We start from the raw sequence: 26,095 nt of genomic DNA, 5'->3' as shown, positions 1-26,095 counted from the left end.
CCTTCTCTTACAAATCAGAGTCTTAAGAAATTGTGTAACTTCCATTTATTTTAAAATTAAATAGATACTGCTGTTATTTTTTGACTTTCATTTTGTTGTCCATTACTTTGTTTTGCGTGGTTTGTTTTTGTGGGGTTGTGTGTGTGTGGTGTGTGTTTTGTTTTTGTGTTTTTTTTTTTTTTTTTAAGATAAGGAAGAATGTAGTCAAGTTGTACTCTCTCAGTAAATGGGATCACTGAACGTAAAGGGGAAAGTAAATTGAGACTGCTCTGCTCCACTGTGATACTCAGTTTTGCCATCATTATCCCATGCTGCACAGACCCTCCTCTTGATGTCTATCTGGTGCACAGTATTAAATCCTTAAGAAAGGAGAATCTTGGTTTTGGCAGGACTGTGATCATGTGAGATGCCATGGTCTTATGATTTGCATTTGTATTGGGCTATAAGATCGCACACGTGATATGTGAAGTGCCTCCAACTGAACTGCACTGTACAAACATTACTAAGGATCAGATCTGGGATTCACTAATTCAAATTATAAAAGAAACAAAGGGGTTGGTGTAAAAACATTTGGAAAACAGCAAAGCACATAAGTGGAAAAAACTGAAATGAGAGTCTTCCTCTTTATTTTTTCCCCCAATTGTTCCACGCGGCTGCTTTATACCAGAGGCCAGTTTCCAGGACCACCCTGCAAGAAAAGGACTTTTTTTTCTTTTAATTTAATATAGAAGGGTGTATATATATATGGGGGTTGATTCAGTTGCCTAATAGTAAATGTCATGTGGGGCACTCTGGGGCTTCTTATTCAGTCTCTCGATGCAGTTTCATTCCAGAAGGACAAGGAACTCCTTCCTGTAGACCTTGTGCTGTACCTGCTGGCTCTGTAGAGTTACTGTGGGTACCAAAGGACATACCAAAACATGCTGAATGCTTGTGACAACTGATTCAATCAGTTTCTGTGCAGACAGTGTATGCCATTACCTCTGGTTGTCAGAGATCGCGGCAGTCTGGCAGGTTCACAGGGGAGTATGCAGAGAGGCAGATTTTCAGTGCACTTCAGAGATACTTGGGGCACATCACAGAACTGCTGAAGCTGTTCTGTGGTAATGGCAGTTATTAGACAAGTCCTCTGTGAGTGACACCACTCGCTGATGTTTTGATGGTGTGTTGTGGGCAGGTCATATGCATTTGGGCAGGTAAAGAACCAGCAAATACATCAGTTATGTGACTGGGAATGATAGGATTTGGCCCTTCAAAATCCACTCATCGTATTCCTTCAAATACTTAAGATTCATCACTTCCTTCTTGCTTTGTTAAACACTTGGGAGTTTCTTAACTAAAATGAAAACAACCCAGCAGGTTCATAAGACAGTCTGGTGGGATACTGTCTGATTTAGTTACTGTGCTAAGCACAGCGGTCACTTAAGGTTGCACAGAATGTGACAGATGTAACTGCTTAACAGAAGAAAATATCAACCTGCTGAAGTACAGGAATCCAAGGAGGAACAAATGCAGTATAAAGTCCAGGCAAGAAAAGGAATTATAATATGCAAATCAAAGTAACAAGAAGAAGATGTGGAAAGAGGGCAGCATGAAAAAATAGATTATTAACTAGGGCTAGCGTCCACAAATGCAGTATACCCCTAAGGAAAAAATGATAGCTGACTAATGGAAAGCTATAAAAAGATTTAAAGATAAAAGTCCTGCTAATAATTGTGCCTCTAGAATCTGAGATCTTAGCCAGCGCAGAACTGCTACAAGCACCTTATTAGAGTCACAAAACTCAACAAGAGTGATTAATTCACAGCGGATAGTGCTGTCTTCCCAAGGGAATGGGCCTGGGAGAGATGAAGGGAACCCTGCTGTGAATGCCTCCAGGTAGACTGTAAACAACAGGAGCTTCTACAGAAGCACAGTCTCATTTTCTTTCTCTTTTCATGAGCTGGGGGTGTGTGTTACATACAATTTTCAGGCTGAGGCTGACAACCGACAGAAAAGGCTGGGTGAGAAGAATCCTGGTTTCTGGGACTTGACGTGGCAAATGCACCATATAGGAACGATGCTGGGCATATACCAAAACAGATAAAAAATGTCAAAAATAAAACCTCAGCTTCTTGAGGTTAAAAGTATTGCAGCCTTGATGCTGTCTGGGACATGATGGGTGCTGGCAACGGGGTCCAGTCTAATGAGACAAGAGAAAAGAATGCACAACACGCTGAACATCTGGCAAGATATTTCATATATTTTTAAATTAATATCAATACAGTAGCAAAACCCTTTACTGACAAGAACACAAAACTTGCTGTAAATTAGTCTGGTTTACATTCATTCAGAGGCTATTGGAATGAATAAGCCATAGCTGAAATCAAGATTCAGATGTTATTTCTAACATCAGTAGCAGGAAGGGTGGTTTGTAGCAGTTGAACAGAAGCGAATGGAGAAAACTCAAAGCTCTCAGGCTTTGGGAATCCTCTTTGCATTGCGGTTTTGGAAACAAAGGGAAGGGCTTTATTAAGGAATGTAGTGTGGCTGGCCTTCACTAATATTTTAAGTTATTCCGATGAGAAGAAATCCAATCCCATAAACAGTTCAGGGAGACTGAGGTTTAAATCTATAGCTTTTGGGTTTTTACTTTCACGTTCTTTCTTTTTGGCAGAATATGCTCAAATTAATATCCTGCGCACCACGGCCATCTATCCAGAGAGAAAAATCTTTGTTCTTACTATACTTTCTAAAGCAATTGGTAACCTCTCTGCCTGTTGCTTTAGCAGATATCTGAAAAGAATTGCGTGCTCTTTGGAAAGAGGGAAAGCGAATGAATCAGTGTGCAGGTTACAGCAAACCGTGTGTTAATTTATAAGTGAGTATCTATGGTCGTTCCAGGGTTCTTGAGTGCTTCTTTTCTTTTAGTCACAGCATTCAGGACTTTCTTTCTTGGCCCAAGCTCCATCTGAATGCTCTGTAGATCTTCGTCAGAACATAGCATCAAGGCATCTAAATCAATTTTTTCCCTCATGAAGACTGGAAGAAATTCATCCAGCATCTGTGACGCCAGAAATACCTCAAGGGGTGTGTTCTCTGCTTCCTCGTCGTCCCAAATGACTTCTTCATGCCAAGGTATATCAGCACCATTTTCAGCATCATCTTCCCTGCCATTCTCAGCATTTTCATACTGAAAGAGCTCGCTGGACATTTTAAAGCTTATGCTTTCTGTCTCAGAAGACATAGTTCCAGGATTTACATCCGCAGCCAGATTCCTTCCAAATACAATCTTGCCGAGACCTGGCCGCTTAAAAATGGAGTGCTGACTGTCATTGTCAGAAAAATTTTTCTCTCCGGGGTCATTCTGTAATTCATCCTCCTCTTTCTCATCAAACAAGTGCATCACAGTTCTCCTACCCATACTATCCTCTTGGCCATTGCTTTGTGTTTCCCGGCTTCTTGTGCTGTCAGCTGTCTTTTTTGGTTTAAGTTTGAAAGTATCCTTCAGATTTTTGGAGAAAGGACTTGTTGCATTTGAAGCAAAGAGACTAGGCAACTTTACTCTGGAGTGAGTCCCTTGAGAAGAATTTACTGTGCCAACCTTTTCTTTCATATAATTCCGGTTCATTTCATGCTGGTGTTTCTCTTGGCGCTTCTCACATTCCTTGATTTGTTTCTCCACATTCCTCTGGGCCTGAGCTTTGAGTTTGGAGACCTTCTTTGGATTCAGCATGTTCTGCTCGGTGGCGGCTTTGTCCAGGATTCGGACACATTCATTGCGGTCTCTGCTGGCGGCCACTTCCAGGGGAGTGCGGAGGTCATTGTCCAGAGCAAAGATATTGGCACCGAAGTTGATCAAAAAAGAAACACAGTGGATGTGACCGTTGCAAGCAGCGTGGTGGAGAGGTGTGTTCCCCCAGATGTCACATTTGTCCGGATCACCTCTGAGAAGGAAAATAGCACACGGTGAGCTGGACGTACCCAAGCGTAGCACTGCAGTGGGATTGAACAGACACTAAACGTTTAGCTCAGCTTTGCTAGGAGCGGTACAGCACAATGAAAACGAGTCAGCTTAGCTCCGTCCTCTAAAACGGCGCTGCACCTACTTACACAAGCACTGAGTTTGGCTGCAGGTGTGGCATAAGCTCTAACTCCTGCCTGGCTGTGAATTTAGCGAGCTCGTTGAGGCTGACTGTGACGGCATATGCGACTCCCCATAACGGAGCCAGGGTATTTCCTTTGTGTGGTCCCAGGGTCTGGCAGGGCTTGCTGTGCTCCCCGCCGGTCTCACCCACCTCCTGCGACGGGGCAGAAGTAAGCAGCCGCCCGTGCACAGGCGAGGGGCTGCAGCTCCGACTGCTTCACTGCTGACACCTCAACGTGGGCTCTGGCTTCAACTTACGCTCATTGGAATTCATGGCAAAACTGTTTCAAGAGCTTTTGCATGGAATATTTTAAAGGCTTTTTGGTGACTCTTCCCTTTTGCATGTCAAATGTAGGGACAATATTAGGAGGATTCTTCACTGGCCACAGTGATACATATTTAATGAGCCCATGCAGTATCTTTTTTTGGTAGGTAATAGGTAAATGATTAAGAATAAAGCCATGATTACACGTTTGTCTCCATTGCTATTAGATTAAGCTCAGATAGATGCTGTTGGTTTTCTTCAGCTCTTTTGTTCTCCTTAAGCTGCTTTTGCTTATGGGGTTTGAAAAGCAGAGGCTCATTTGAAAATAAAATGCCGCATCTTTTCAATTGAATTTAAAGCCAGTGAAAAGTATTGCTTTCTTTTTAACTCTTGCACTGAATTCACACTGAACTGCTGCCTGCAGACGGGATTTGTCTTGAATCTTTTATTCCATAATTGGCAGGATCAATGTTAGCGGTGGTTCAGAACAGCATTTGAGCCATCTGCAACCAATAACCAAGGCAGCCACAGTAGCCCAAAACCTCTAATAACTTCATAGCCAGGGGCCAAATTCACAAGGAGAATTTCTACTCTTGGGGGTTTGAGCATTTCATTGTGCCTTGGAGATCGGTTCCATGGCAGCCGTACTAGAATGAAATGGTATATCCTATCACAAAATCTCCTTCAGGCATTGATCTCTGTCTTTGAGTACCTCTGAAGCAAAGCAGTGACATGTTGAGGGCCAAATCTGAAAACATCCTTCAGCCTGAAATGCCACAGGCCAGAGAGAGGTCGGGGGTCCCCGCAGAGCTGAGAAACAGAGCTGCTCGCGCTGAGAAACAATGGCGAGCCCGAGCGTGCCAGGCTACGAGAGCGCAGGCAGTTCTGCGAGGAGGTGGCAGCTGAGGATCAAAGTTCCTCCACTGAGACATATGGAAACCATGTGTACATATTTCTGCTTTTGTGGCTCTGCCCTGGGGAACTGCCTGACTGTGGCCGAGCGTGCCGGATTCCTTAATTCCCACATTAGCAACCAGGCTGCATTATCCTGAGCCTTGGGAGTGCCGGGTCATCCATCCTCCCCCAGGTCCCTTCACAGCTGTTTGTGGTCTCTTTTCCCCCTGGAGCCTGCCAGCCTTTGAGCCTCGAACAATTCACAAACCAGAGGGTCTGGTCCCAGCTCAGTGGGACCTTGGAAAAGGTTTGACATCTACTTTGGGTTCTCATACTCCTCTTTTCCCTGCTTTCCCAAGAAAGAGGGTCACACAAAAGGGAGCAGATCTGCTACTTGGTTTCGCCTTTATTCGTGTACCTGCAGAGCAAGCAGAGAAAATGTCTCTTGATGCCTGGGAAGAGAAACTCTTTCAAGACGAAATGGGTTTATTGTCAGTATTGCTACATTTTCTAAGGGCTGAATGTGTCGCAAACTTCAGAGTCCGAAAATCTGCAACCGCTCTAAAGAAAACCATCCTGTACCTCAGTGCCTTTGTCAGCAAACCTCTTCAAGGAAAGGATGAAAATTGTTCAAAGTAATTAGAATAATTTCTCAGAAGAAAACATTAACTGACTGCAGAACAGATTGAACATCTTCAAAAATTCAGCTTCTCCCAAAAGAACCAGTGAGACTATAGCCATATCTCTGACAGCCCCAACCTGCTGATTGTGTCCAATCTTGGATTAAAATAGAGGTGAATGCATATGTTTGAAGATTTTGAGGACAATACTGTCCCAAAGCTGTCCTCCACCAAGAAAAAGAGTTAGAAATATATTAAATAACAGAGACATACAAATTCTGATCTTTGTGTCATCTGCTGTGACTTCTATCAGCTTATGTGGTAGAAGACATATTTTTCACTCAAATTTTGAAAAAAAAAAAAAAAAAAGAAAAAACATTGTTATTTCTTCCTTAGCTAGTTGTTCTCTCTTCTAGGTGTTCAGGGACAAACCTTTATTGATTCTAGATACTTCCTTGGAGCTGCCTTAATTATATGAGTTGAAACACTGTCTATTTTTGCTTCTCCTGAGGACACAGCAATAACCACACAGTCCAAAGGTCTTTTTTATTGTGTTATTACTGCCGCACCTAAACTCAATGAGCTGTAAAGCAAATCTATGAAAACCCTACTTTTATTCCATATTTTCAATTTTATTTTTAATAAAAGAAAACTCAGATACATCCAAATAGTTATTCAACTTTTCCCTCCAATCTTCTTTAAACTATTGTGATTGAAAATACAGGTCAACTTAATCTTCGTCTCAGTCCAGAACAAACATTTATTAACTGTATCTCTACACAAGAGCAGATTTTCTTTTATTAAATCTTATTACAGAATCACAGCTTAAAAGGCAGGCTCCAAGCAAGAGACTACAGAGGGCAGGGATGCAATTACTGTTTCAATAATACATTTTAAGCATGTAGTGCATTTAAATGATACCAAACAGAAATTTTAGTATTAGAAAATAAACCTGTAAGAAAATTTCCTTTACTTGTTTCTTTTTTTTTCCAGTTTGCAAGTATTGTACCCCAACTTCTGAAACAGTATTATCATTTTTAGCATGATGGTAGCTGCTAATACTATGAAAAGCAGAGAAATAACAATTTTAGATGTTACTGTCTCAAAACTATTGGTTGTGACTTGCCCCTGGAAAACATTAAACCTTCGCAGGTGTCTCCTAACTGCACTTTCAAAGCAAATGGGAGAGATTTTTTGCTTAAAATGTTTCAAACAATGCATTTCTCTAGAGCCAGTTTCAAATATATGTTATCATCAAAGGTTGTTGGTCAACTTCTCCTGCATTACAGCGAGGCGAGGTCCCAGGGCCCTGCTCCTACTAACCACTCCCTGCAGACTCCATATACGAGACGGTCCCGCTGATGTCGATGCGGCTTCACCCACCGCACGTACAGACCTGCTGGCAGGTTCTGAGCCTAAACCACTCTGAATGAGGAGAAACAATTCTGGGCAATGCATTGAAAGAAATGACCATGATTTTCAGCCTTTTGGGTCTGAGGTCATCGGGGTGTTAGAAAGATGACGCGCTAATTATAGCTTTAAGCCACAAGCTTTAAGCAAGGGAAGCTGATTGACTTACCCCCTCCGGCATATGACTTCCAGAGCTTCTAGATATCCATGGTATGCTGCCAGAAGAGTGGGCGTCATCCCATCTTCATCTGAAGTATTGAGGTCTTTCCTAGTGGCTTCTTTCAAGAGGTCCAAATTGCCATCGGCTGCTGCTTTGTGATACCTGCTCGTCATTTTCAGTAACTTGTGGTTTCCCAAAGCAGATCTGAACAATATCCAGACTGTACGGTCACCCTTCCATTACAGGGATAGTTCATTAATGATTACAAGTTAAGACGTCCCCGTGAGGATGGAAATGAGGAGGCAAAGTCCATCCTAGCAGTCAACTTATCTGGAGCTCTGCATAGGTAATAAGGCGATGGTACGGTGAATGCTTTCATTTTCTGGAAGGTGGCTCTGCCGTTTACCACTTGTCGCATATTTGACTACTTAAAGATAGAGGGGAGTCATTCATCTTTTCTGTGTCTTTCCCTAACTGTTCTGGGAAAACTTCAAAATGACTTTGAACTTCAAAAAAACTTCAAAAACTTAAAAAAAAATCTTGAGAAGTCCATGAGCATCAGTGGGACCAGATTTCACCCAAAGTAATAAAGTATCCCTGAGTTTTGATAGGATGAAAGGCATAACCAGTTGCCATTACTGGTGAAGTCCTTTGTAACCTATCATTTACTGAGTCGCTGCATTTAAAAACAGGCCTCTGCGCCGCCAAACCAGGCACATCCATGAAGCAGTTTCGTGTACACAGATTGATGTGCGGATGGAAACGGGCCTGTCGGGACCAGGGTGGTGTTTGGATAAAACCGCCAGCAGGTCCGCGAGTCACAGCAGGTAAAACCAAAGCCTTGTGCGTGATCCTTTTAACTGCAAATTTGCATTTCATCAGAGGATCTTAAGGCACTTGGCAAACGTATCTTCATCTAAGAAGTACTGTAATCTCTGTTTTCGATACAAAAAATGTGCAGGATTTCCTCAGGATAGCACAGGGAATTCAAGAAATGGAAACATGCTGGGCCCGGACCCACTGCCCCAGCCTGGGAACTGCGCTCCTTGCCTGGGAACAGATGGGTCCAGTCCCCGTCTTCGCGTAACCACTCTTTGCTTTAGAAATTATTTCCCCCGATTTCAGTGGCATTAAGGGATACCTCTACAAGTAGAAGCTTGTAGAGTTAGACCGTAATTCTGATTTTTAGGTTCAGAAGAATTACCAAGAGAAAACCATGTAACAGGTCAGTTTTAAAACAGTAGCTGAGAAGAAACCGGTAAGAGACTTATTTGCTGCGCAACGAAACGCTGCAAGCTGTCTGTTATTCTGGTCACATTCGCAACAGCTGCCAGGCAAATGTTACTTTTTTGTCAAATGGTTTTCTATCACTAACTGAATTAACCTGTAGCTTAGAGGATCTACCCTCAGCAATTAGCAGTGAGGTTTTGTTGCTTATTATGCCCACGTTACAGAAGCAGCAGCAATTGCAAACCAACTCATTGTCCAGAGTTGGTGCAGTTACTGAATGGAGTGCCACCTCATTTACTTCCCATAATGCTGCCCATGTAATACACCGGAGACCTCTCCAAATGAGCTTTCTCTCTTAATTATTTTCTCAGACAGGGATTGAAGAGCTCTTCAGGAACAAACTTGTACCAACATTTTCCTCCATGAGGACAAGGAGAGTCGGTCAGATCCTGTGGCAAGGTTGAATTTTGAATAACCAAGTCTAGATAGGAATAAACTAAAGCCCCGTTTTCCCTTCGTGTCGTCCGCAGCCACAGCCATCCCCGGTGCTACCCTGCCGTCTCAGGGCAGAGAGGAAGGGCTGTGCTTCACCCAGGCCACCTCCATCCCTGCTTTAGAAGACAATTTTACCCTCAGCCCTTTTTCAAGTTTCCTGCACTGCCATTAATACTTTTCTAATAAAAAATGCATTCATTTATTGAATTTTCTATTTAACCAGGCTCAGCGCTGACTTAAATTTACAGCTACAAAAAAAAATTAGCTGTTGCAGAGCACGGATAGGTAATACACACATGCTTTTTAATGTATGCATTAGACTAGCTGTTTCTTCATGCCATTGAATTTTACATCCTTTACTGGGTAGTGTAATCATTTTTACTTTCAAGAGTGTAAAATGTTCACCAAGGTGCGTACTGTGTATACCACCAGTGCCTGGTAGAAGAGAGGAGACAGCAGTTTTCTTGTATGTTGACATTTCACAATGTGAGCTTCACCCATGCAAGCGAGTTGGTGGCAAAAGAGACTTTTCATTTTTCAAGATTATTGATTTATACTACAGAAGTACATTCATTTGCTTTTATGTTAATTCGGCGTGCAAAGTGTTGATCTCAGATTGATTTTTATCATCCAACATCTGAAAAAGTTGCTTTTAAAAGAAAGTTACTCTGTGTGATGCTAAGTGGGAAACTATTATTTCAAGTTTTAATTAGAGGTAAAGCAAAACCCACGTCAATTGGAGAGAAGCTCCAGGACTTTGCAAGCTTTAGTATTATTTATGTCACAAAAGTGGGCATCACGACAAAGAAAGAAAAAGTAAAAGGCCAAACAAAATCTCCATTTGTTTCTGAACTCCTGGTATTTGTTCATCTTTGTCCCATTCAAAAAGCCCAACTTAAAATGCAATAAATGATTCAACATCAAATGAGCTAAATTTCTCAGCCTGAATGGAGATTTTTCTTTTCAGACTAAAGCTCAAAACTGTGGACTTTTTAAATTCCCTGAGTAGTTAGAAAGAAGCTTTTCTTTTTGGGTTTGAAAAGAACTTCAAAACCATTCCACTTCCAATTGAAATGTCTTACTAGGCTGAGGAGAAACTCCGTTGTGATGGTACGTAGTGTCGTAAGCTAATGAATTATTTAACTAGAAGTTTTGGTTTGTAACTGGATTTTGCTATGTCTCTGATTATTGCTCTATTTTTTTTGAGGACGATCTTAAATAAAATATTACCAGTTAAACAAACTATTTAGACTAAAAGACTACAGTACCATTAGTTATGTTGTTGTAGATAACTCAGAGCCCAGTCTGAACAGAGATGATGTTGTGCCATCTGTTTTGCATGAGGTATTATCCAGCACAACATTTCCTCATTGCAACTTTTATAAGCACCAAACGAGGTATGGTAAAGGCCATACGAGGGGAGGCAAGTAAGTCTCTGCTTGTCTAATGAGGTCCTTGGAACTAATGGGCTTAGAGAAGAATGAAATTAGTCACATGGAGTAATTGTGGCTACACAATTCAGAGATGACGACAACATTTAAACAACAATAAAAGCTTATTTCTTCACTACTTGGAGAGGCAAAACTGCTGTGCCCACGGACACTCTTGCTGGATGTCCTCTTGAGCAGCCCTGTTTCCACAGTGAGGTTGAGTGTGACTCACACCAGTGCTGCCCGAGCCCCATCCTGACGTGGTCTTTGTTCAGGTGTAACTGTGCGCGAGTTGGGGGTCCAAGGGCAGCCCTCGCAGTCTGCCTGCACACGTCATTTCAGGAGCAGGACCCTAATCAATAGGGAAAGATACTTAAAATTAAAAGGCAATAAAGCCAACTGTACCAAATCCCCATCTCTCCTCACACGCGCACCTCGATGCTCGGCCATACTGGGCATATAAAAGCAGACTGGGGGACTTCTGTAGGGCTCTATTGGGTTTACATAGCAAGGTTTTGGTAGCGGGGAGGCTACAGGGGTGGCTTCTGTGAGAAGCTGCAAGAAGTTTCCCCCTTGTCTGATAGAGCCAATGCCAGCCAGCTCCAAGAGGGACTCACTGCTGGCCAAGACCGAGCTCATCAGCAATGGTGGAAGAAGGGAGGGGTGGGGGAAAGGTGTTTTTAGATTTAGTTTTTATTTCTCATTACCCTAATCTGATTGGATTGGCAATAAATTAAATTAATTTTCCCCAAGTCGAATCAGTTTTGCCTGTGACAGTAATTGCTGAGCGATCTCCCTATCCTTATCTCGACCTGTGAGCCTTTCATTGTATTTTCTCTCCCCTGACAAGCTGAGGAGGGGAGTGAAGGAGTGGCTTTGGGGGCCACCTGGCAGCCAGCCAAGGTTAACCCACCACAAGGGCTACAAGCAGTGCCATTAGCTGTTGTATCATAGTGAAATTTGCAGTAAGTGCTTTTGCTGCGAATGCTCAAAAGCAGGGGTCGTGACCTGGCATTTTGGCTCTTTGCATTGCTAAAGGCTTTTTCTTGGTTTGGTTTTTTTTTTTTTCTGCATGGTATCATCATCAGCGCTACAAACAGTCCCAAGCAAAGCCATGTTGAGTTCACGGGTGTCTCAAATGCTGTCCTGCTGCCAGTGTGTGAGGGACAGGGACAGCCAAAGCCCATAGGAAAGTGGATCTGCGCTGAGGGGATCTGCACTCTCTGGAGATGGTATGCAACGCCCCAGTGCTCAGGGGTGTTCAGCACTGCTCCTGGGCAATGCCTTTTTTCCCAAAAGTTAGAAAATCAAACAAGTGAAAGAGAAAAGTGGAGGTTTGGAAGAGGTTTTTTGTAGCAGAAAAAAAAAAAAAAAGCAAGCCATGGAGATAGTTTTGTGTTTCAGGGCATGAATTAGCTATTTACCTGTAACTCAGGCCATAGTTATTGTCACAGGCTCAGCAACTTGGACAGGTGGAACTGAATTTTTTGAAAGGAGAAAAGGCGATGCTTTCTCTGTAGCTTAAGCTGCAAATTCAGACGTGTTAAGTGAAGCAACAACTAATTATTTGAGCACATGCTGATGAATTCCATCCTACCACCCTACATACTCAACATTTGATATTAGGAGCTGCTAATTTGCACCGCAGGGCAACCCCCGTTGTGGCAACTATGGCAATAGTGTTGCTCTAACTGTTAAATGTTGTCTGGCCCAACGTTACCTTTCAGCTACACAGAGCCGCAACCTGTTACGAGTCATTTGGGAGTTGGCAAACCCCTGAGTTAACTCCAGCAGGCGAGGACGGGCTGTCCTGCGAAGGGACCCTGCGTTGCGGCTGCCCAGCCCTCCGCAGGTTTCCCCCACGCTGGCTGCATCACTCCGGCGTGATGCAAGATCCAGCGTTTAACCAGCGCAGGATCAGCCAAACTCCAGGAACGTGATCCAAAGCTCCGTGGGACTTACAGCTTTTCCACCAACTTAATGAAGCTGGGAATCAGGGGCGGGGAAGTTACAAGTTTAACTTTACATTGGATTTGACTGCCTGAAAGTCCCTCATTTGTGTAATTCTTTAAAGGGTGTCTACTTGAAACACTTTCTCCCCCACCGCTGTGCTAGTTAAACCCAAGCTAAATAATAATAGATAGATAATACAACAAACTTGTGTATGGCTTCAGAGTTCATTTAATCAGTTTTCTGTATAATCATTGCTTTTGAAAACAATTCATCTGATTATTAAAAAAAAAAAAGAGAGCAAAAAAAGAGGTACATGATGTATATTTGTGAATTCAGGAGTCTCTGGGAAGTTAATTTCTTGCCAAAGGTTATCTGTGTGCTAATCCTACTGACGGCAAAAGCAGAAGTGCAATTTCTTTTTTTGTAACATCAGGTGCTATTTACTCTGGTGTGGTCATGGATCCGAGCTAATCCTGCTTATTGCTAAGAGCGGCATTGTGCACACTTGGTATCCCCACTTGCGTAATAGCTTTAACTCTGCATTTGCCGTGTTCTCACAAGGACGAGAGTTAAAGAGATGCTTCTCAAGAATGTACATTTTTAAATTAATTACACTAGTCAATGCTCTGCCTGTATGGATCATGCTGCTTTGCTACGCAGCTCGCTGATGGCAACCACATGCTCTGCAGCTCCCTGTCTCCACCCGTGCTGTTGTCCCAGCCAAGTTCCCAGCCCTTCGCTACCTACCAGCAGTTGACAGACACGCTCTTTCTCACAACTCTCAATCTTTAAGAGAAATGAAGCTACTGTCACTTGGGCTGGGAAACTCTAAAATCTGCTCTAGGCACAGGTCTATAAATGTAAAAAGAAATATAAGTGAATATATTTTACAGGAATACATGGTACATTAATACAAAATTTATTATGCCCTGAAGCCCAATTTAACATCCCATTCCTAAATTACTATTCCATAATATTAATTTTCCTCTCTTCCTATGATCTATCTTTTTTGCTTTCTCACATCTCAAGAATTCAATTAGTTTTAAAAATATGAGTCTTTGGGTTTTTTACAAGACTGTCTGAATTCAAAAGCATTGGGGAAGCTGAAAGATTACATAAATCAGAGAATTTTTCTTCCCAGGCCTCTTCCCCACAGCTTTGAACAATTACAGTCCGACCAAAGCCTCTAGAGATCTTCCAGTCTAAAGATCTGATCTAGGACATCTCTTCCTTAACCTGCCACTCATGTTTTCCTCCTAATTAGATCTATATCAGCATTGCAGATTTGCCCATAGGGGAACAAAATATTCTCAGTTATGTACAAATCTACCTGTGGAATTGTTTTAAACTATCAGAAAATCAAAGTGGCACAGAAATCTCCTTTTTAAAAAATGACTGCTCAAAGATGTGCATTTTTCTGTGTGACATCTGACAAGGGAATAAAGGAAGTAAACTATCAGAGCAAGAAAAAAATGCCTTGGAAATAGAAGGAAACAACAACCCATGTTAAAGACAGCATCGCCTTAAGGTCTCCGGCGAGCCCTCATCTTCTCAGCAAGGAGAGGGCATCTCAACGAGAGGCAGGTGCAAGTTCTCAGTTCCCCAGGCAGCAGAAAGGCTTCACCTGTGTGGGGCCTGCACCAGGTCCTATATAATCCTCCCCAGGCACTCAAAGAGTGAGCTTGTGGTGGCAGAGAGGAGATGGGGTTGTTTGTGGAGCAGCAGTGCTTGAGCACCTCAAGGATGTGGTGAGTGGGGTTTGAGGGTGGGATGGGGAGCTGGGTTCTTTCCTTGCTGCTTTCTCATTTGGTCTTGTTCTTCTTGCAGGTTGCTGCTCCTGTTTGGCTTTTTGCTGCCCTTGGCCCCTTGTGCTGATGGCCTGGGGGATCAGGATCTCTTGGGTAATGAGTCCTCTCTGGGCTGGTAGTGGTGTGGATGTGGACTTTGTTTGCTTGGAGCTGCTTCCCCCTCTGCCTTGGTGTGGAAGGGATTTCCGAAGCAGGACTGGCTGGCTAGCAGGGGGGCTCACAGGGTGTGTGTCTCCAGGAGGGTGAAGGTGGAGCTGACTGTGGTTTTCCCTCTGCAGAGAGTGTGACCTGCCACAGGGACAGGATGGAAGTTGAGTTTCCAGGAGAGCTCGGCAACTACTCCTGGCACGTGTGTGTTGTGGGTAGGTATTGCTACTGCTCTTGCCTCTTCAACTGTTGCTTGCGAGCAGGTGCCTGCCTGTAGGGTTAATCTTCCACCTTCTCCCTAGATGTGAGTGGTGAGGAGATGGTGTCCTGCAACTACACTGTGGATTATGAGAGGCTGTTGCTCAGTGTCCCATTTGTGAACTGCACTAGCCTGGAGGTAAAGGGGTCTCCATTCTGGGAAGGTGCTGTGATGGAGTGTGCTTTTTATTCCTGGTCAGGACTGGGTTTAATAGGGTTTCTAGCTTTAAGCATTTCCACTCTTTAATAAAGTTAAACTGTTCTATAAGAGCAGTTCATGCCAGAAGTAGTTAAAAAAAACTAAACCTGGACTGTTACCTGAATACTTGTTCTTTCAACTGTGGGTTAAACCCGCTCAGACACAGCCATAAATGTTGTGTTGTCCTGTAAAGGAATTGAGAGCTACTTTAACATCTTATAGGGAAGTGGATAAGGTCCAAGAGTTTCATAGCATCACTTTATTTACACATCTATATTGATAGAGCAACTAACAATGCATTGCTACTTATAGCTATTGAGGTAGAGAAGTAAGGGGAGGACCAGCCCAAACTAGCGTCAACAATAGAGGCTTCACTGGTATCTTTGTGGTATTTCAAATGCCTAAAGATTCTTGGTTTGAACACTTTCTAACTTGTTTCTTGAATGGCTGACTGTGGCATTATGTTCTGTAAGCCCTTGAAGGCTTTCTTCCTGTCTCCTGCAGTTCTCTTAGTACCTTCTGTTCTTCAGCCTAGCCTTGTGACCCCATGCTCTCCTAGACAACTCATCCTTTTCCTTAGGGCTTTTAAAATGGCTATTCATCTTGTCCTTGCACTAGTGCAAATACCTAAAGTAACTCTAATTTCAGAGTTTAGTCTCAATGGTGTTTAGTTGTCCTCATGCTGCAGTGATTACTGCTGCCTTTTTCTAATTAATGTCTCTTTTCTGTAGCATGGTCAACACCAGCTAAGATTGAGGCTGATGGTGAATGACACAGTGGGAGAGAACAATGTAACCTACAGCACTCACTGCAATACTGTTCACGCAGATGAAATCACTACTCCTTTCTTTGTTGGTGCAACAAACTGTACAAAAGACTTCATGGCAGTAAGTAGAGGAATGGGAGTGCTATAGATGCTGTTTACAGGCTTGCAAGGCAGGATGGCTGTCTCCTGGAACCGCACAACTGGGATCTGCAGAAAGATGGGGAAAGCTTCAGGGAGGTCTGTTGGCTCCTTGTCCATCTTGGCATGACTGCTAGCTCTTTGAAGAGCTAGTCTGAAATTGGTCACTAATGATGTACATGGTCTGGCTCCAGCCCTGTTACAGGGGAAACCGGGATGTTGGTGCCAGCTCTCCACTTTAGAAAACTGTAGTGGAGACTTTTCTAAGAAAAGTTGTAGGGTTGTGACCACTGTCTGTTCCTGTGTTCTAACCCTTATGCTGTGTTCCAGGTTACTTTCCCAAGACTCATTTTGAGCTTCAGTGAGGAGCATACGGTATGTGCCTGCTGTCCTGCAAAGGGAGTGTATGGTGGGAATACATGGCTCTTAGATCTAAACTGAGTCTTATATCTCCAAGCTGGAGTAGCTCCCCCTTTTAGGGTAACTGTATCTTGTTGGGAGGCTTAATCCTATACTCTCAATATAGGGAGCTTGAATGTGAAACCAGCAAGGTGGCAGCCCTGCAGAGTGAAGAACTGGAATGCCTTGCTGCTTCTGTGTGGCTGTGCCTTCCCTTCCTAAGGAAGGATCTCCTGCTTTGCAGGTTCCAGCAGCTCTGATGGCCTGGACTCTGTCAATTGATGATGGAACCAGAATACACCAGCTGAGCCTTGGGCAAGCCATGCAGCAAGGCTATAACTTTCTAGCTGATGGCCACAACCTGATCCTTCAGGTGGCCTTTACTGCTACTGGAATTGTTACCTACAAGGTAGGTGAACAAAGAATTGGCACTGAGAAGACAGTGCTGCTTTAACAGAGGCTAGGTAGTGCTCTCCTGTAGATCTCTGGAAACCTACGAATTGTGTAGCTCAATAAAATGGGGAAGCACAGTGTGCACCTGAGCAGCACAGCTGACAGGCATCTATGTAAGTGGGATCCTAGCTATAGCATGCCCTGTGAGTGTCTGCCTGGCAGTCCCATGAGTGGATCCCCTTTTCGAAAGGGTGTTGAGATGGGAAGAAACTGCTGTTGCAAACATGAATAGCATCAGTTCCGAACTAGACATAGCATATGGCCCTGCAGGGTTGGTCTTGTGATGCATCATGAGCTGAGTACTCTCTAATAGACCTCTACCTTCTTTGTCAGAACAATGGTAAGGTGCTCCACACTGTGGCACTCAAGATCGCATATGGTCCTCCTGAAAATAGACTGACTGTGGAGTCAAGAATGCTTTGTGCACCAGGTAATGCACGGACAAAGTCAGAGCCTGGCCTGCCTCTGCTCTCAGGAAACCGGTGTTATATTTAACAAAGATGTTGTTGCAGGTCCGGCTATTTGCAATGCAACACACCTGACTGTTGCCATCCCAGCCTTCCCAGGGACCCTCATGGCTGTGGGCGTAGAGGATAAGACCATCCCCATGGATCAGCTCCAGGAAAATGGCATTGCTCTGGACACAAAGAGAGGGGTCAAGCTGCATTTTAGCAGGGGGGCCCTGAAGTCCAGGGTGAGTTCTGATCCTCAAGTCACAGGAGTTTATGCGATCATGACTCCTTGGTGCTTGCTCGGAAGCAGAGCACAGTAGCTTTGACCTTGGCGAAGTACCTGTGAAGTTAGCCATGGGCACTGTGGCTGGCTGAGGGCAGTTGTAATTAAGATGAATGCAAACTGACTTTATACTAGATAGGCATCACTCAAAGGCAGTTTGGGTTTCATGAAGTCTCTTGGCAAAAACAACTGGAGATGAAAATATTTCTTTTGGAGTGGGTTGGTATTTGGCATGCCTGGAGCAATGCAAATTAACAAACCAGCTGAGTGTGAAGAGCGCTATGGCCCCAGGGCAAGTGGAACACTAACACATGTTAAAATGAGCTCTTGTAGTTATGCTCCAGGAGGGTAACTCTTCTCTTTCAGCTACATGGGGAGAGGTGCTCAGGACTTCAGTCCTATGTGTCCTCTTTGAAACTGTCTTTTCACTTCCATGGGGAGACTGTGGCAATGGTGATGCATCCAGAGTGCCCCTGTGACCAGAACGCACCAATAGGTAAGTAATGGACTTCTGCAATGGACTCAGTCCATGTGCTGCTCGCATGGTAATCCTTCAGCATGGCTTGTTCCTGAACTAGTCCTTCACAGGAAATTGTATCTCTAACCAGAACAAAACACAACAGCTCTTGGCAGACTGATCAGTCAATGACTGGCATGACAACTTATGTGAACTTCTGTTACAGCTGCTGTATGCACCCAGAATGGGTACATGGATTTTGAAATCCTTGCTGACAGTACTACACCACCACTAGACTTGGATGCACTTAGACTCAGAGATTCTACATGCCGGCCAGCCTTTAAGTCTTCTTTGAATGACAGGGTTTGGTTTCATGTCCCACTGAATGGATGTGGGACCAGGTATTGGGTGAGTGTGTAATCAGGATTGATAGGGAGGGCCTCATGTGTTGGGAATGCTCTCACTAATGCTGTTATTTATCTGCAGTTTGATGGGGACAAGATTGTTTATGAGAATGAGGTGAGGGTATTATGGGCAGACCTTCCACTGCACAGGATCTCAAGGGACAGTGAACTCAGGTGTGTCTGGAAACCTCTTGGTGATACTTAGTGCTGGATATCCTGTATATGAACATAAGACTTACCTGCTCCTTCCTTATTGTAGGCTAACAGTCCTGTGCTCCTTCAGCAATGGTGATGCCTCCCTCACTATAAGGGTGGACAACCATCCTCCTCTGGCTTCTTCAATGAACCAAGGTCCCCTCTCCTTAGTTCTTCTAAGCTACCCAGGTAAAGCTGACTCCGAGCTCAAGGAAGCAACTGAGCTTGAGGGGGAGAGGATGTAGGAGTGAACTGTTCTGGTGCATGGGCTTCTAATGACCTGGTGTGCTGCCTTCCCTCCCACCCATGCTACTTGAGGCAGATGCCTTACATCTGTGACTGTAGGACAAACTGCAGCTGGTGGACTGGCTGCTATTGAAGAGCTCTAGACCAGAATTTCTTCAGGACTCTCTTTGTACACTGGCTTATCTAATGAGGCTCTGGTTTTTGCAGAGGCCTCATACAGGCAGCCGTACCGAGATGATCAGTACCCAATAGTGAGGTACCTACGGCAGCCCATCTTCCTGGAAATTCAGGTCCTGAACCGCAATGATCCCAACCTCCATCTGGTATTGGATGACTGTTGGGCAACAGCTTCACAAGATCCAAGCTCACTTCCCCAGTGGAATATTGTTGTTGATGGGTGAGTGTCCTGCCACAGAAATGGAAGCACTTTTGGTGGTGGGTGGGAGGATTCCCTACTTTTCCCCTGCCCTCCCCCCACTTTTAGGAAAAGAGCCCCAGGTATAAGGGCTTCATTTGAGGTTACCTTCCAGGTACTGCCTTGATGTGCTGGAACTTGTAGGAGGATGGCAGCACCTCTACCTCGAATTTTAGCCTACTGCTTTAAAAAAAAAAAAAAAAAAAAACCCAAACCAAAACAGCCCAAACCTTCTCTACCCTGCTGTTCTGACTTGCTTCTTGCCTCTTGGCAGGTGTGAGTATGACCTGGACAGCTACAGGACTGTGTTTCATCCCGTGGGGCACAGTGTCAGCTATGCTAACTATCGCCAAAGGCTGGAAGTGAAGACTTTTGCCTTTGTCTCTGGTGACAAAGCCCTCCCTGGCCTAGTAGGTGACCTTCACTCTTCTAAGTAGAAGGCAAGCAGGAGCAGTTATTGTCTCAAAATGAACAGACCTCTCATTCTCTGTCCTAGGTGTACTTCCATTGCAGTGTCTTGATTTGTGACCGTTTTCAACCAGACTCCCCTCTGTGTATGACAAGATGCCCTAGGCCATCTAGAAGCAAACGAGGTAATGTCTCAGCAAATATTAGGCTGTACTGGTCCAAGATGACCCACTGTGTGACATGGGGTTCACCTCTACTACATTACTGTTGTAGAGAGTGGGATGCCAGGTGTGAACTCTGCAGTGGTGAGCCTCTGGGGTCCTGTCCTCTTTGTGCCAGAAGGATGGTCTGCAACCCAAGGTACTAAGCCAGCATGGTGCTAATGTATGTTGCTTAGGCTTAGCTAAGAGCTGTCTCTGAAAACTACTTTTCTGGTTGTGTTGTAGGGAGCGCTCCCTTGAGCAAGGAGGCATGGGCTGGCATTACAGTGACTGCTGTTGGTATTCTCTCTCTGGTGGCCACAATGCTACTATTTTTGGCTCTTCTTAAATGCCTGAAGAAAAGACGGTCAATGGTAAATGTGATATGTTAGTGTATCTTTTACAAATAAACTTGGAGTAGAAACGTGACTGAAAATCTTCTGGATGAGTTGTGTGGCTCTGGAGTTATTGCTGTATAACACTGAAGGAATTAGACTGGACAAAGATGGATGTCTCTTGCTGAGAGCAGTGGCACTGCTCAGCAAGTCTTTGGTCAGAGTGCTCCAGCTGAAACTAGACCTGAACCTTTTAAAAGCTCAGGCTTTTGGGGCAATAATCAAGTGACAATGGCAGCTTCCCCTATACTGAATAGTTTCTTCACCTCCTTAGTTTGTGTTATGGGGGTGATGGATGGGTACTAATTTCTTATAAGAAGCCAGTTCTCACAGCATTGGCAGATTCCATAGAGTTCTCCTGTTCTTTCCTAGGCTTGTAGAAGAGGATTTAACTGAAGGAAAATATTAGTTTAAGGCAAAGCAGTGCTCCTTAACTGTGCCGTTAACTTGCAGTGTTTAGGCCAAATGTTGGTAACTCAGAGTCTAGACTCATTACAGCAGTAGCCAAACGGCATAAACTTACTACTAGTTTAGCTGAGGCTATATGAAAACAAGCAGTGTTTTATGACACCAACTCTGCAGAATCAAAGCTCAGCTGTGAATTGCACTCCATGCTAGTCATCTACATTACAAAAACCTCTAGATTCAATCTTGGGTAAAAGGCTTTAATAGGAGCACATAGCTGCTGCTCAGTGAATGTTTTGTGGTACCTAAAAGTACACTGAGATGTGTTCCAGGTAGTTGCTTCACTCCAATTGCTAGATATTAGTCTGTGCAGTAGTACTCAATGCCATGTTGCTCTTCAATGTAAAAGTAAAGTAATAATTTCACTTGGTTCTGGCTTGTCCTAACCAAGTCTCCGCATTGTGGGGGTGTGGAGGGCAAGGTGTAGGCTACAGCCTGTACCCGGCCTTAAGCTTAGTGATAGTGAAGGTGGAATTGATTCAACTAGCTATAAAAGACAAGCAAGTCTCTTGCTGGGACTTCAAAGACACAGACGGCTGTCACACTGAGTGATGTCAGTTTGTCAGGGTGCATAGTTCTGCTCTTGTTCTTCAGCTTAAAACATGTTCAGGAAGTACCTCTGGCACAGGCTGATGTGCTCTGGCACGTGGAGGCTTGGAGACCTTTAGTTGACTAAATCTCAAGCTCAGTTTCAATATATAAAATCAAGTTCCACCACATAAGGGAAACTTGAGGGCAACATTGAGGTGGTTACAGAGGACTTGGCTGATGGAGATGGGAAATATGTTATCTGCATAGCTTTAGGTACGCTGTTTCTAACAATAGCAGAACCCTCTGAAGTAGTGATTTTTTTCTTTTTTAATTTGGTTTCATGCCTCACCGCTACAGGCGGGGAGGATTAAATGTGGCAGAAAAGCTGTCCTAGAATAACTTAATTTCATATACTTGTACCTCTAGGACTAAAAAGTGACCCTATAAAAGTAGCCCCTTAATCTGCATATTCTGTGCTTCAAATTGGTTGCAGTGCTCTAACTCTGTGTTCCTGAGGAGCTAAAGACTGTAATATGGCTTTTAAGTTCACTGGCTGATCTTTAACTATGCTTGAGTGAAAGATCATGAGCTTATTGAGGCTGAATGAAGTTGAGTAGTGGTATGTTAAACATCTGTCTGTTTAGATGTGGTCTGGGGCTGTCCTTCTGTAGCTTTGGATTAAAAGCCCTTTTCTTCTTTGCTCTGGCATTGGTATGCTGCTCTTGAGCACGGCTGCCCTTCCTACTGGCTTTGCTTTCCTTGTGTTGGACTGCTGTGGCTACATCAGTTACCCCTTAGGCAGCCAACTGCCCACCAGTGCCATGGGGACAGGGGCACCTAAAGGAGACGGACCTGCAGCTAGTGATATCCTTGTCCAGTCCTCTTGTAATGAACAGCTCAAACTGGGACTTCTAATCATCTCACTAACCAGCAGGTGCTTGGCATCTGCTTCTCTCTAATTGGTACCAAGCTCTTGAAAGAAACTATCTCATGATGCAAATGTGTCAGCTGATTGCTGCTTTCTGTTCTGTTGCACTTAGTGGTTTCTGTTGTTTGGCCATGTCTACCTCTGTAGGTCTGGTCCTCACTTTCAGATATTGCTGTAAGTAGTATATCTTACCAGGCTTTAATGCCTTATTTTCATCTTCCATTCCCTGTAGAGCAATTAATGGATTATTTTAGAGATTGCAGCAGTTGATAACAAAACTAAGAACACCTCTCTGAAGTGGGAAGGCCTCACCCTTGCCAGAACAGATCTTGTGTTCTGCTGTCACTTGAACAGCTTATAAATGAGGTATCTGTATTGTAACCGTCTGAGTAACAGACAGGCTTTCCCAAAGGAGCAAGAACAGTCCCCGGGATTGCCTTGCTCTCTGTTTGTCAGCCTCAGAACTTCCCTGCAAAAAAGGAAATAGTTACTAGTGTTTCTGGGGAAATGGGGAGCCTGACCTTGATTATTGATAAGCAAATAAATGCAGTTTTATGCTTGGAGTTTGGAGGTTAAAATTCAGGCTTCTTGAGCCCTTATTTAATGCTTTTTATTCTGCTAGATTATACTGTATTGCAGTAGTGGTCAGCCAGGGATAACGAGGTGCTTTGAAAAACAATGGTTTACAACCAAAGCTCTGCCTTGCTGTTTGTTGCTCATTACTACAAATTATTTCTGGTTCTACTACTCTCTTAGCCTCTCTGTCATCTTGCATGATAACTACTTCAGCCCAATCATGGATTGCAGAAAAAGGTTTCTTTGTTTCCTGGATCCATTTCAGGTTAGCCTTTACTTTTCTTGTGGTTTTCCGCTACCTGTCAGGGTATGAAGCATGCTTACTCTGTTAATTATTTATGTCTACCGTGTATTCCCTCTCTTGCATCTATTTACCAAGCTGAATACTGCTAGTCCTCTTAATATTCTGTCATGGAAGTTTTGGCTTTAATGATGACTATAGCACTGAATTACCTGTGTCTTTGTTCTGAAGTCTCCCACTGCTGTGTTACATTCCTGTTGGGCTTTGGATCCAATTTCCCTTTTGAAATGTTTATCAAATGCTTTTGGTCACAATTGTGGTTCCATTCAATTGTCTTGTTTTAAAAAAAACTATGTTGTGTCAATACGTGCAGCTCTTCCAGCTACCTGCTCTTGTAACTGTGAGCTCTGTGCTGCAGCTAGGGAATAAAACTGGGCTTTTTAAAAATCTGTTAGCAACATCCAGCATTTGTTTTAAAACATTACTGTAAAAAAAAAAAAAAAAAAAAAAAAAAAAAACAAAAAAACCCAAAAAAACCCAAACCCAACTTTTTCCTTACTATGTGATTTGGATGAATACAAGAGGTTTTTGGAGGAGTCTTTAGAGCAAAGCTGGAGCCTGCCTTTTCTGAACACAGCAGGCTGAAAGGATACTAGGAAAACTCGCACAAAGTGGAACACACTCTTCTTGCTGCCAGAGCTGATGTTCTAGTGGCCAGAAGCTTCACGGCCATTTAATAGGAGCACCAGGAGTATGTAGTTTTAGGCCCTCTGAAAACTGAGGGAGGGGGGGGAAAGGGGTGTTTCTTGAAAAGAAGGATTGTGAGTACCAGATAAAGCTGTCATGCCTTCAATATTGAAACAAAATAGTTGTGTTGACACTTAGAGAAGCGACTCATTATACCTGTTTGTTGTTTTCTCTCGTCCCCCTTGCTGAAGAGGCACTTTGATAAACACTTCTTTCTCTATAATCTATAAATCACTTCTGTAGCTTTCTAATAAGTTTTCTTCATATGCAAACCTTCTGAGTCTGTACAAAAACTGGAAAACTTCCAGTTTATTGTGCCAGAAGATGCTATGAAGATTTACTATGTCACCTTCCGGTATTACTTGCACTACTACCACTCTCTTTCCTATCAAAAAGTCAAACTCTGCATTTGATATGTTATCCTTCCTCTCTCTAAAGGCACATTTTCCAAATTAAGTAAGTCTGGAGGGAATTGCCATGTAACCACATAAACTAAACACTCTTAGGTTGCAGGCAGCCAACCAGGGTTTAACAGTATGTTTAGCCTGCAGGCAGAGAGATTGGGGAGTATTAATTCTGCCTCTGCATTACTACAACCTCTGTTGAAGACTGCTTGTACCACACTAACTTCATTAGATTGCGTTTGACCTGTGGGTTTGTTATGTTCTGCTAGGTTACAACAACTGGTCTCTGCTCCTCTAGGACTTGATAATTGGCACAGCTCTGTTAAATGAATGTTAATTTACTACACCATTGCCTATTCCTGCTGCCATCACCAGTATGGGAGTTTTTGTGCTTAGTGACTTGTATGGTATAGTTTCCTTTGCTTTTGTTTTGTACCGAAATACTAATTTTCAGGGGAAACTCCCCTTTTGTACCATATGTGAATAATATGATTTGTATTAGCAATTACTCTTCTGCACTAAATCAAATTGTGCCAGAGCCCTGAAGTGCTGGGATTAGCAAGGTTCAGCTATACTACCCTTTGAAACACACAAGTGCTTGGAATTGCATCCAAAGCAAATATATTGGGAACTCTCCATCCAAAAAGCAAAGCAAAAGCACTGAGTCACTAAAGATCTATTGCACACAAACATTGGATCTTTAGTTTTACTGTCCCCCAAATGGAGCCTAAGACTTCTCTTTGGGGTTTAACACCAGCTGGCAGCTAGGACCACACAGCTACTTGTGTGGTTCTCCCCCTTCCCTACAGAAGGGTAGGGGGAGGGGGGGGACCAGCCACAAACTTTCTTAGGGGTTGAGATAAAGACAGTTTAATAGAACAATATCATAAAAAGTAAAATAATGACACAAGGTAAACTCCATTTATACATTGAGTATATCTATGGTACAGAATATACCATTGGCCCTTCTGTTGTTCTGTCTATGCTCCTTTTCAGCTTCTATGGGAAGCTGGAAAAAAAGTCCTTGAAAAGTATAAACATTGCTTAGCAATAACTAAACCAGTATGCATTATTGAGATGCCTTTCACAGCAATCACTAGAAAGGAAATTAACTCTTTCCCAGCTGAAACCAGGACATTCCTGTAACCTGGCATGAAAGGTGGTTGCACTTGGAATTTCAGCAGGGCAAGAAATACAGTAATAAGTGTAAATAAAGTATCACTGCAACTGTTCATTGCAGTTTTCAGTATAGGCGAGGACTGATATTTGTACACATAGAGTGCATTTGAAGCGAGGCAGTTTGTCATGCAATTATACATTTGACTTTGTATTCTGTACACCTCGCTCTACAGGCTCAAGGAAATGAGGCAAAAAATTTGAATGTGACAGAACAAAAAGGGATGAAAGTGCTCTGTTGCACTATGGGTGCAACAGCCTTAGGTTAAACATTCTCTGGCAACTTTGTGTAAACAGAGTGATCATCACAAGTCCAGCTCTGTGTTCTCTGGGCATGCAGGACTTAGACTCCGCTAAGGCTAGCTGTCAAGCATGCTGTGCATAAGTAGCACAGGGCTGAGGGCCCATCTGCCACAGCCCCTACTTCACTTAGTAAGTATTATTAATGAGCTATTTTTCACACAACAGATCTCGGGGTACCTTTTCTAAATATTAATGCAAGTTCCTTCTGCAAGGAGAGCATGGAGTACTGAATATGATCATTAGTAAGGCTTTATGCTGTTCTTAATCACAGTTATAGTGTTAATAGAAGTACAGTGTAACTGTGGATTTCACACCGGGCCCATTTATTTGCAAGTCACTTTTGCCATCTGTTATCAGCCCGATAGGGATTAGGGTTGAAATGATTACTTAGGCTATTGTCCAGTTAACCACCTACTAGACTGAAGTCCTGTTGACTTAGCACTTGGATGGAATATGAAGTATTTCTGCAAAAGCTGGGAAAGTGGTGCTTGACGGAGAGGGTTTATGTACTTGACAGT

General features: G+C 43.4%; 2 protein-coding genes across 2 annotated transcripts; one reads left to right on the top strand and one right to left on the bottom strand.

Moving 5' to 3' along the window:
- Positions 1-2,854: 2,854 nt before the first annotated feature.
- Positions 2,855-7,654, bottom strand: ANKS4B (ankyrin repeat and sterile alpha motif domain containing 4B; the record flags this gene model as incomplete). The annotated part of the gene is made up of 2 exons (XM_082490546.1): positions 7,485-7,654; positions 2,855-3,926 (listed from the first exon to the last, which is right to left on the bottom strand). The coding sequence occupies exons 1-2, from the start codon at positions 7,646-7,648 to the stop codon at positions 2,855-2,857; spliced, it is 1,236 nt and encodes a 411-aa protein (XP_082346672.1). The 5' UTR covers positions 7,649-7,654.
- A 6,630-nt stretch (positions 7,655-14,284) lies between these two features.
- ZP2 (zona pellucida glycoprotein 2) lies at positions 14,285-20,203 on the top strand (the record flags this gene model as incomplete). The annotated part of the gene is made up of 18 exons (XM_082490470.1): positions 14,285-14,331; positions 14,411-14,484; positions 14,670-14,753; positions 14,841-14,935; positions 15,727-15,882; positions 16,230-16,274; positions 16,543-16,707; positions 17,085-17,181; positions 17,264-17,445; positions 17,853-17,982; positions 18,170-18,351; positions 18,430-18,521; positions 18,607-18,731; positions 18,996-19,185; positions 19,478-19,613; positions 19,700-19,796; positions 19,885-19,971; positions 20,058-20,203. The coding sequence occupies 18 exons, from the start codon at positions 14,285-14,287 to the stop codon at positions 20,201-20,203; spliced, it is 2,130 nt and encodes a 709-aa protein (XP_082346596.1).
- Between the last annotated feature and the right edge of the window lie 5,892 nt (positions 20,204-26,095).

The sequence above is a fragment of the Vanellus vanellus genome (genome assembly GCF_965231255.1).
Source record: "Vanellus vanellus genome assembly, chromosome: 14".
Taxonomy (NCBI): domain Eukaryota; kingdom Metazoa; phylum Chordata; class Aves; order Charadriiformes; family Charadriidae; genus Vanellus; species Vanellus vanellus.
Note: the sequence above shows the minus strand (reverse complement) of the source record. Positions and strands in the feature narration are given on the sequence as shown.